The sequence below is a fragment of the Fukomys damarensis genome, unplaced genomic scaffold (assembly GCF_012274545.1).
Source record: "Fukomys damarensis isolate Sample0158 unplaced genomic scaffold, DMR_v1.0_HiC HiC_scaffold_17, whole genome shotgun sequence".
In the NCBI taxonomy this organism is placed as follows: Eukaryota; Metazoa; Chordata; class Mammalia; order Rodentia; family Bathyergidae; genus Fukomys; species Fukomys damarensis.
Window position 1 is genome coordinate 59,090,134 of NW_022900929.1, and position 11,846 is coordinate 59,101,979.

The following is an 11,846-nucleotide window of genomic DNA, read 5'->3' on the forward strand; positions in this document are numbered from 1 at the left end:
CCAGCGGCCTCCACGCCCGAGGTCGCGCGGCCTGGAACGGCGGCTGCGACCGTCAGAGATGGACAAGCGCGGGTTGTGCGACCAGGAGGGAAGAGGGGCAACCAGATAAACGTAATCAAATGACCATTTCCCCACTGAAGGTCACGTTGTAATCTCCCAAGGGAGCTTAGTGAGAAAACCTCAAATTATACAGACTGGCTGCGGACCGCTTAATTTTCCTTTCCTTCCTTCAGTCTTTTGACTCTCCAGAAGAAAAGTGAAAACATTCCTGTTTAAAAAAAAAAAAAATTCTAAGCAACCACCACTGCAACAAAAGCCAGCGTCTGAGTCTAAATTCAGGACTATGCTAACTAGAGTGAAGAATTCAAAACTCAAAAACGGAACTTTATGGCAGTGTAAGGTTTTCCTGAACATACCAAGCTAGGTACCTCTGCAATTTAACCCCAAACTCCAGTACTAAAGCCTCCAAATACTTAGTTTTCGTTTGATTATTTTGAACCAAAAACTTTCAACATTTTCTTGGAAATCAACTTCCAGAAATTAAGTGGAACTTGTTATTCTCACTCATAGAGGGGAAATCCTAGTCAAGAGTTCCTCTAACGAATCCCATTTCAACTTCCTCTTCCCTCCCAGATTTTGTTGAAGCAGGGTCAGAATACGAATTAGTAGCGATCCCATGCCAAGTATCATAGAAAGTAGCAGCAAGAAAGAGAGCTCTTTCTTTAGTCTGTTTCTGCTGTATAGAATACCAATGAGATATATAAGCAAGTTTGTCATTTTCTTTCACAAAAGTGCTGTAATTTGCAAAGAGAGGCAATATGTATGATGGTTAGGAGTTTTGACCTCCTGGCACCACTGCTTAGGCAAGCTACTCAATTTTTTAGAGCCTTCATTTTTTCATCTTTAAAAATAGGAAATAATAGTCCTAACCTGAAAAGATGTTTGGGGGATTCAATGAGACAATGCAGACATATTACCCACAGTAAACAATCATTAAATGTTACCTGTGGTTGTAAGTGGTAGAAACTAATTTTTAAAAAATCAGCGATATTTAAAAGAATATACTTTGTTTAGAGAGCCCACAGTAAAAATGAAGTGAATACGTTTGGTTACAAACAATAGAAAATGTATATAAAAGCTCTGAGCCTAGAAGCAAGCATTTAATAGGTGCTCAAGGCTGTTTATTACTTTATTTTTTCTACTAATATTGTGAAGTAGGGAGTTGAAAAATAATACCTAATTCTCATGTGCAGTTGATGAACCCAGTTTATAAATAATGCAGTCTTATTACAGAAAACATTTTACAGTTATTTTCATTTTTACTGTTGACATATATCTAGCATTAAAGGTTGCATAGAAATTGTGAATTTATAATGCACTTCAAGATTAATCTGACAATTTATCTAAAACAAATGTTAAACATGGTTTCAAATCTATTCTATATTATGAACATTAAAATTAATTAGATTATATACACTAATTTAAATTATTAAATTAACAGTTTCATAAAGGAGGTCATTTAAAGAAATGGCCAAATCAATATTAATCTGAATACTTAAGAGAACAAGTTTTTCCTCCAGAGTAAAAAGATATTTACAATAAACTAATATTTGAAAAATTCTTAACTGTAGCATGCTAATCTTCTGTATTCCATGTATATAGGTAGGTAGAGAATTCAAATGTTGCAAAGTTTCAGAATCTGAAAAGCTTCTGAGTATAATATAAATCAGTGACTATTATGATTATCCAAATAATGATTAGTCCTGAAGATATGCTAAGTAGGTACATAAACTTATGCTGGCTTTTTTTGAGCAATTTTGGATTCTGGATATTGATTTCAATGAGGATAAAATTATATCAACACCTGCTCATAAAAATGCAAAGGGAAAGCATGTTGCATTTAAATGTGCACTTCTCTTAGCAATATTCAAAGCTTTAGTTTTTAGATATAACTTTTTTAGTTTTAGGTATAACTTTTTGAAACATTCTCAACATATTCCAGCCAAAATGTGAACTCAGGTAGCATTTCTCTCTCTGTATAATTAACACAACTTGAAAGTCTTTGACAAAGGAAATGAGAAGTGTTTTGCCATAATACTTTCAGAATATTCATAATAAATAGTTCAGTATTATGATACTAGTTTCATTTTAGTATATAAAGGAGGAAGTTGAGAATTCAGTATCATAGGACTTTGAGCAGATTTTCTTGAAAGACACCTGTAAAATTACCAAGAGGCTGAACTGCCAGCTAATTATTGAAACTTGACTAATACTGTAGAGAGTTTCTATTTTTGACTTAAACCGATTTAAAACAGAAAGACACCTGATTCCTACGAATTGGAACTCTCTGTATATTTCAGCTATATACAGTACCTATCTTTTGATTTTGAGAATTAAAATACTCTCATTTATGTATTAATAACACTCTGTAGTTGATTTTTTAGTGTCGTGCAGAAACCCTATCTTTGAAGGTAGAATATTTCTTTATTTCAGCTTTTTTTTCACCTGCTTTTAATATTGGACTAGAAATCCTTACTCTCATCTAATTGTGAATGGGCAGTTTGTCTGGTTCCTGTTGAAATCATAAAATCTCTATTGAATATAATAAAATAGCACAAGAGCATTAATTACGTGGAGAAACTGGGGGGTTGGGATACATCTGTCCTTTTACATGGAGTTCATGCCTCATTGTATCCAAACAGTTTACAAATAATTGTATGGTCCTTGAAAACTTATACCAATGGTCATACATTCTCAAAAAAAATTGTACTCTTTCAGAGCTTGCATATTTTAACTCAGCAAGTTTAATATTGGTTACAAATTGACATGTCAGGAATATAGTCTATAAATACTTGAACTTAAAAAAGCTCAGAATTTAAAAATTTGTAAAGTGTTGGACTTAAAGACATGATTTAATCTGAAATTCTCATGAAGCATACACTTGTACCTTGTGTTTGAAATGAAGATAATATTTCAGAATCCTGCATGTAATTTTCTAGTGCATTATTTTGAAAACAGGCTATCCTTGGGAACATGCTGTTCTCATGAAGATTAAAATAAAATTGCACTGAGTTTTCTTTTGAGGATAACTTTTGCTAAATAATTTATAATTTTATGGAGAATGAAATGTTAGGCAAATGCGATAGTATTTGAAATTCATAATGTTATTATGAAAAACATTCTTTGAACTAATCCACTTTAAGCCAGTAGCATTTTAATAAAAAATTAATTATATATCAGTAAAATATGTCAATAAAATAGTAGGAAAAAGGTAATTTTAAATTCTGAATCTACTTACCATGGGAAATGATAAATGTTTGAGGTGATGGATGTACAAAATACTGGTTTAATCATTGCACAATGTGTACATGTATTGAGATATCACACTGTACCCCTTAAATATGTACAATTATTGTGTCAAATAAATAAAAATAAACTTCAGAAATAAAACAATTTAAGGCTACATCAGTTTTAATAACATTTTAGAAAAATAAAATTTTGAGAAAAATTTAAATACTGTAGAAGCTTCCCATTACCTAGAGATGTTTAGATTTATAATGTGATAGCATAATTAAGATCCTTTTAGATGATTATTGAAACCATATTTATTGCTGTCACTTAATTTTATCAGATTTATTTTACTAGGTTATTACATTATGTATAAAGGAAGAATAGTTGTTAGAAAAAGGATTTCATCAAAAAAAAGAGAGAGAAAATCTTATTTGTTTTCAGATTTAAAACATTTTTGTGCTCATGATATTGAAATTCTGGGTGAACCATTACTCTGTGGCTAAAACTACTTCATCATAAAGCCAAGATAATCTAATTTTATCAGAAGGGGAGGACTAGTTAGAGCTGGTAAGTGGAGGACAGATTGTGAGTAGAGGATCTGGCAATGTAGTTTGAATTTTCTTCAAGAGAGAAAATTTTGAGTAGACTATTCCCAGAATTTGAAAAGTAGCTAATTGCAGGACAGTTGTTATAGCAATTTTTTTTTCTCAGTTAGAAGTGTTTGGATATTAACACAGTTCCATTTTCTTGGAGACAGGAATAAATAGAATGACCATAAATCAAATAATGAATGGCTAGGTTAGAACTTTTGTTTACTTTTTCCAACAGTTTTATTCATTTGACTTACTTAAACTGTAATGCTTTTTCTGTGATAAAGGGTGCATAGTCTTTTGTTCTTAGAGCAAGAGTATCACACCTTTTGCTTTCACAAACCTGAAGTAATTTAAGTTTATAAAATGCCTTGGATGTGTCTGTCCCATTTGGGGGTATACAATGTGACTAACACAAGTTCCTGTCTTCAAACAGTTTCTAGTCTAGATTTCTTCCAGGACAGCTTTTTAGACACATTCATTAAAATTATTTTTTGAAAACTGGCAAACCTAGTTTTCTAACATTTTGCTTCAAGTGGAATGAAAAATCATATTTTCATTCATCTTGTGATAACTTTTGTTACTGATACATTACATATCTTAAATATTTTTCTAGACTGTAGTATTTGGGATGAAAGCTGCCTTTTCTTAAAAATAGTCATGAATGAAAACAGCTTAGTTTTTCCAGGGTAAATAGTCTGGGTTTTTTTGCTTTCTATTAGTAAATTCCTTTATTAAAATTAGTTAGAAGATAGTTTGCTATATAGAAAGGACCCTTGCACAAATCCTTCAGGGAAAATAATGCCCTGGTCTTCATGGAAGATCTACATGATAAAAGGGTTTGATGGATTGAGGTCTTATTTATGAAATATTTGGGTAAAGTCATTTTCAAAGATGAGATTTCCATTACATGCCCATTGCTGGGGTTTCATTTGGAAAATTTGTTTACTCTTCCCTGGGGATTCCATATGTTGGCTGATTTATAAATCATATTTGCAATCCAATTAAAGAGTAATTTAACATGTTTGCTCCCTCTACATTTATAGTGTACATGTGGTAGTCTCCACTCAGCCTGACTAGCTGTTCAGATGAATTACATGCCCTTCACTGAAAACACTGAACAGATTTGGGGAGTTTTAATTATGTACTCCTTTACTGGAAATAATAAACAAACAAGGACTCTACCTGTAGTTGTTTTCTTTGTGGTGGAAAAGCATACTCTTTCAGTGATTGGTTCGTAAATGAGAATTACTTTACCAAATAGAGATTTGTATGTTTTACTAATGTCAAGTTTCAATATTAATGGTGAGAAAACTGATGTGATTATTGACTCACTGGAATGCCTGGTGACAGTGGCAGGAGGCAGGGACATTTTGAAGCATGTTTTCTTCTTTTTTTTTTTTTTCTTAACTCCTTTCTTCTAAATTTCTAAATCTGAATTTCAGAACTAAAATGAAAATTTAAGACAATACCCTCCCACACAGGCTAGGTCATTATATAATCTGAGGGAAAGCTAAGAGCCGTTTTACCTCCTTCTCTTTCTCCCTCCCTGTCTCTCTTTTTCTTTCTTCAAACACGTTAGCTTCCCTTGCCTTCTTCTACAAGATGAAATTACTTTTCTGAACTGCTCTCTGTATACCCTTTCTGTAGCACATAGGGGCTTTTATCACTAAAGTGACAGCATGGATTGTGGATTTTAAGCCACACTGAAATGTCTCATACTACCCAAATGATAGTGTAAGGCAAGCTTGATACCTTAACTGAGAAATCGGATATCTATAGGAAAAGTTAATATGTTTTTCTTAACACTTGATGGATAAATGAATATAGTCATGGAGTAAATGAGGCACCCGAAGGATGACCGAAATTCAATGTTTTACCTTCCAAGTTCCAGGGGCACTATCTGAGAGTCCAGTCCAGTATGTTTTCTCAGGGTCATATTCCAGGGGCAGTGACCCTGAGCAACAAGAAGTGGGCTTATGTCTTGGATTATACACTGCAACAGAATAGCTAAGGAGCCCTGTGCCCAGCAAGGAGCAATCATTCCAAGGGTCAGAGTATAAGGAACGGGAAGATGACAATGCAAAAGTTTCAGGGAACTATAATTTTGCATGATAGATTATAAAGAAAAAATAATGGGTAGGAAAAAATTTAGCTGTCATGGAAAACAGGATTCAATAACAGATACTTTCTGCTAGCTATTTTGTCACATAGCCATCATGTATTTGCAAGATGTTGAGAAAAGAACGAACCCAGGACCTTATGCATTCTAAGAATGGATTTTACCACTGGTCTGTACTTCCAGCCCTTAGCATTCTTGTTTTAGTTTTTCGGGTGCACATTGGCATCAAAAGCATCGATTACTAATTGATGTGAAGAGAAGACTAAATACGAATGTGAACACTTTTCTAGAACTGTGTTGAAATGATCCCACTTCAAATTAATTTCTAATAGATTGGAAAACCCTGAAGAAAAGGGATCACAAGTATAATCTCTATGTAATCCTGGATCCCCACTCCCGCAATTAGTTACCTTAATATTTATATCCTGACAGCCTTAAAGTGTATCTCCTTTGCGATGTAGTCAATCAAAACAGGGGGGAAAGTGATTTGCTTAAAAGAAGAAACAAATGAGGATCTAACAATAACAACAGGACTAGAAGAGAAAAGACCTTTGCTAAATATTATATTGTCAAAAGATGCTCTAGTTTGAGATTAAATTGTTGTCTATCTTCTAACTGTTCAGGCAAAGCAGCATGGTATGCTAAAGAGGACCTCACATCAGAGAGGGGTGATATATTCCTTTAATATATAGCCAGTTGGCTTAGAGTAAATAAATAAACCCCTTCATCTATATGCTAGTATCTAAAAGGAAGATACGAGGTCATTTTAATTTGCAACACTGACATGCAATAGTAGTGTCTTTGCTAATGATGTTGTACTTTGTTCAAAGATAATTCTTGGGGCCTCATGAAATACATTTTAACATAAATTGAACATTGTAATATATATAATATGCATATATCATTATTTCGTAATTGTGGTATACCAGTTTATAATGATGTAAAGTTTGTTAGTCCTCATAATTATGTAATGTTTGATGTCTGTGATATAGGAGATATTTAGGAAATTTGGCTTCCTTTCTCCATTCCCATTATTCAAAGAGTAAACAATGGTAACAGAAGGACACAAAATATGTGTTTTTATAGACCAGATACAGGGTTAACTCCTATAAATTTTTTCTTGTTTTGTCAGAAATCTATGAGTAATGCTAAGTCAAACACCTGTATATATTTTATTCCATGCATATTAGATACTTTATATTGAGAAAAGTTTTTGAGACCCCACCATTGTATTTTCATAGATGTGGGACTAAAAATAATAACCAATTGCCAGGTCCTGGGTTCTATCCCTAGCATGCACATACATACAAAAACCAAAAAACAAATCTTTATGAATCTTAATGTTTCAATGTAATTAGACAAAGTATCTAATTTATGTCTGGTTTACTTAACTCTAAGGATTAAGTCAGGTTTCTAATGCAGTTCTAGTACTCATATTTTCACTAGGAAATAAGTTGATGTGTTAGTCCCTTCGTGTCACTACCAGTAAACAGGACTTCTTTATCTCTAAGTAGTATAGAAACTGAGGAGGAAAATTAAGCCACTTGAAGAAGGGTGCGGAGTGTTCATGCCAGAGCAGGATTAGAAATCAGGGTGTTTTTGGTGTTGTTAATAGTAACGATAACAACAGTAATTTACTGCATGCCAAGAGAGCACTGGTTTCTAGCTAGGTTTGTCTGCCAGGACTGTTGCATTTTGTTTGCAAAGATTTTACATTTAAATTCATTTCAAGAGATTTATCCATGTGGTTTAAAACACTCACATCGTACAGCTCAGAAACCTTGCAAAAAATTTCCAATTTCAAAGCTATGCATATGCAGTTCTTTTGTTTTTGGATACACAATTTCCTTTCTGATAAAAATAGCCATGGAAAAACACTGTTCATCTTCATCTTAAAAACAAACAAACAAATAAAAAACAACAACAACAAAACCAAAGTCCTTATAAGACAGTGTGCCTCATTACGTGTCCTTTGTCCAATAGGCATTTTCAGCGTGACATTTTAGAGTGTAGCCGTGTTTTATGCAACAAAGTCTTGTTCATTTTGAGTTTCCAGCTTGACAGCCCACACTCTGTGCCCTTCTTTCCTGGAAGTGAAAGCTACACTAGGCCTGTCACAAAAAAAAAAAAAAGAACCAAACAAAATCCAAGTCCCGGGAAAGCTGACCAAGTCAGTGTGGATAGCTGAAAAGACTCTAAGAGTGTTTAATCACCATTAATTATTTTTTATTTAAAATTTTCTCAACTCGGGGGTTTTATACATATACGAATTGGACCTTGATCATTGTCCCTCCTTGTGTACCTCTCTCTGCTCTCCCAGTCATTATTAATTCTTTCCTCACCCTCTCACTTCTTCCTGTATTTTCAAATGGCAAAAATAAATGCTGTGAGTTTTCTGATTGTAGTTTTCTTAAAACTTATATGGGAAGAATAATATCTTGCTTTTTGGGTGTGTGTGTGTGTGTGTGTGTGTGTGGCAAAACTGAATGCTTTTAGTATATAATTCATGTCAAATAAAAAAAAATCGAGTCAGAATATTATTTGCTTACTCAAAATGTACTTTCTGCTTCTTCCTGGGAACCTGTGAAATGCCGACTACTATAATGTGGTTATTTTTCACCTCTTTTCCTCTTAGGCACCAAATGGTCTCCCTGCCGTGAGCAGTTTTGTGTCCGCATCCAGCATGGCTCCTTACCCTGCCCCAGCCCAAGTGTCACCTTACATGACCTACAGCGCTGCTCCTTCCGGTTATGTCGCTGGACATGGGTGGCAACATGCGGGCAGCACCCCGCTGTCCCCCCACAACTGTGACATTCCCGCGTCGCTGGCGTTCAAGGGGATGCAGGCAGCCAGAGAAGGTAGTCATTCTGTCACCGCTTCCGCCCTCTGATGGGAGATTCGTCCCCAGCGGCTGCATTCGGGGCTCCCCCCCTCAGCACAGCCTCCCCTGCTCCCACGTTTCCCATCCTACCCCTTCTGCCCTCCAAACCCCCTGCCTCGAGAGCTGGCTTGATGGACTCACATCCTTTGTGCTGATGACACTTAAGTATTTCTTGCCATAACTTCTTCTTGCAGAAACCCTGACATGACTTTAGGATTTAAAAACAAAAGCAACATTAAGGATTGAATGAAAGTTTGTGTTGCCCACACACTGTTTTAAGGTAGTGAAGAAACCTACACCCCTCAAAGGGCTTAAGGAACTTTTAAAACTAGTCTTTGGTAAAACCACACATGTATATTTATTCTAAAGCAACCTGAATTATTGAAACGTGCAATTGTTGAGATTTTGCAAAATCAATAAAAGAAAACACATGTAGAAAAAAAAGTTATGTTATACCCTCTAATCAAACAAGGCAACCAAGTAAGCCTTAATTCATCATCAGGAAACCAATCAATAACTGACTTGTTTGAGTGATCCTTTGTCTATTTTTAAGAGACGACCTATTTTGTTTAAAAATATGTGTAGAATTCAAAGCAGTGTCTCTATTTAGCTCCTCCTGGTGTTTTGACTTGGCTCCAAATGCAGTAATGTTTATGTTTTCTATTGGTTTGTAAATATGGACTCTGGATGGTGCATTTGTGTCTTCATTCCGTGGGGTATCCCCTTTCCTCCAACCCCACCCCCTCTCTGTTTCTTTCTTTCTTTCCCTGCAAAGGTGACTTTCTGACAACATCTTTATGTCTTTATCTCTGTTTGGTGGTGGGCTGCTCAGGCTCTCCTGGACCTGGACTTGCCCCCAAATTTTGTGTGCGCAGTGAAGGCTTCAGCATCTCATGAAGGAAATTTTCTTTCTACAGCAGAGGACTCAAAAAGCAGATAAAGCAAGCCAATCTCCTATTTTGTACCCTAATCAAACAACACACATGCCAAGCATATAAAGACAACAGGGTGAAAAATATCTGAACAAGAAGGCTCTAAAGGAAGTCACTTAGAAACAAGTTTAATGTGAAATGTTTTGCAAAGACACTTAAAATGAACTTTCTGTTAAGAAAACCACTGTGAAACTAAATTGTACTGTTATTGTTGGCTTACCTGTATGTTCAGCAGTCTCAGCCCAAAATTACGCTGTAATTTAAAGAAAATGGAATCTGCTCTAATGAATGTAACAATGGCTTGCTGTGAAGTTTACATTGTTGTACAGAAGCATGTCTCACATGTAGGTAGACCGATGGTGGTATTAGAAATACAAATACTATTTAATTTTAACAAATTCCCTTTATTCATTTCTAGAATTACAGGACACAGATCAACAAATCTTTCTAGACCAGCTCCTTTTTCACTTTAATGTTAATAATAGAGCTGTGGAATATATGTGTGTAAGCATGTGACTATGTGTTGTATTTGAAAACAATTGGTTTTCTTGGGCAAAAATCTAGTTTTTATCTCTTCTGTTTAGGGAGTTCTTCCTGCTTGACAATATAGGCTTAAAAATACATTTTAAGGACAGTGGTACAATTCATCTATTGGAAAATTAATATATTTTAGGGATTATTTTTTGGTGTTAATTCTGTGCAATAACTAAAGGGGCACCTCACCCTCACTCAACGTGGATGTTAAAGATGCATTTGTTAGGTGATTTTGATTTCTCTGTATCTGTGCTGTGCACAGTGACATGGCAATCCAGCTCTGCCATATAGGTTTCATGGCTTCATCTAAAACTCAAATGGCTACATCAGCTAGTTTCTCAAACTGCCAGGATGTAAACAGTAAGTAGATTTCCGACACATACACTATGATGGAAAAACTGCTTTTTTCAAAAGCAGATATTTTATAGAGCGCTCTGAACTGCATTTATTTCTAAAGCAACGGAGCTTCAGTGCTACAAGTAGAGGATTGTAACTCTAGGAGAAGAATAAGCAGAAGGAGCAGATAAACTCTCAGGGCCATAGTCTTCCTTTCATCTTGTAAAACTCATTTGACATCTGGAGTTCCCAGTCTGGTGAGAAAATAGACTATAAACCGAATGGAACAAAGATCCAATCCAATATTTTGGTGGAGACTTTAAAACCATACCATACAGTGACTCGACTGACATCCAGCAAAACTGACATAAGGTACAGAATTACTCTTTATTAAATATTTTCAAGTGGCTATGGGGGGGGTCTTTAAAAAAATAACAGTTGTTTGTATGGAAACACAACTAAATGTTATTTTCTTTATCTAAATTAAGAAATCTCTTATTATTATTTATGAATTTTTCTGGTTCTTGTATTTTAAAAAATCTAATATTAAGGATATCAATATTTTCTCTTTCCTTTTGTTTCTCTTCCAGGCCTTATTCACAGAGAATACTTTTTAAAAGACAATAGGAAGTCCAACTACAATTTGCTATTCAAATTATGTCTTAAAGCCAATTTTAAAACTATGAGAAGGAAAATGGGATGGGATATGGGGCTGGGACTGTTTGATTTTGAAACATTATTGTTATTGGTTAATGTTGACACATTTCCTCTGTTTCTTCGAGGCTGATGTGTAGTTTTTGAATTGGCAAATGCAGAAAATTCAGAAATCCTTTTCGGTCTCCTCTACACGGAGAGGTGAAAGGTTGAATTTCATGGCCTCCATGCACGCAGTGCTCTCACAGGACACAGAGAGCGTTACCTGCAAGGCTAGAAGTTAGTTGTGTGACACAGACACATTCTTATATCTATTGGTTTTCTGTTTTAAATGACCCACTTATTGAATATTGGGCTGAAATATAAATTAAAAAAAAAAAAACACGTTGGAGAGGATGTCCAGGAGAAGGCTATGTGTGTATATACAGTATGTTAAAAAGCCTTTTATTTTTATACTTCAAATGCTCTAAATTAATAAAAATTAATAATTACCATGTAATCTTTAC

General features: G+C 34.8%; 1 protein-coding gene across 2 annotated transcripts in view; it reads left to right on the forward strand.

Annotated features, from left to right (window-relative positions):
* Pax9 (paired box 9) overlaps window positions 1-11,197 on the forward strand; it is a 16,406-nt gene extending 5,209 nt beyond the window's left edge. Inside the window, exons 4-5 of one of the 2 annotated variants that reach the window (XM_033765139.1) lie at window positions 8,639-8,861; window positions 9,802-11,197. In XM_033765139.1, the coding sequence (XP_033621030.1) occupies window positions 8,639-8,861; window positions 9,802-9,824 (246 nt within the window). In that variant the 3' untranslated portion in view covers window positions 9,825-11,197. Of the gene's footprint in view, window positions 1-8,638 lie in introns of both variants that reach the window. The other variant, XM_033765138.1, reaches the window with a different exon arrangement.
* The last annotated feature ends 649 nt before the right edge of the window (window positions 11,198-11,846 follow it).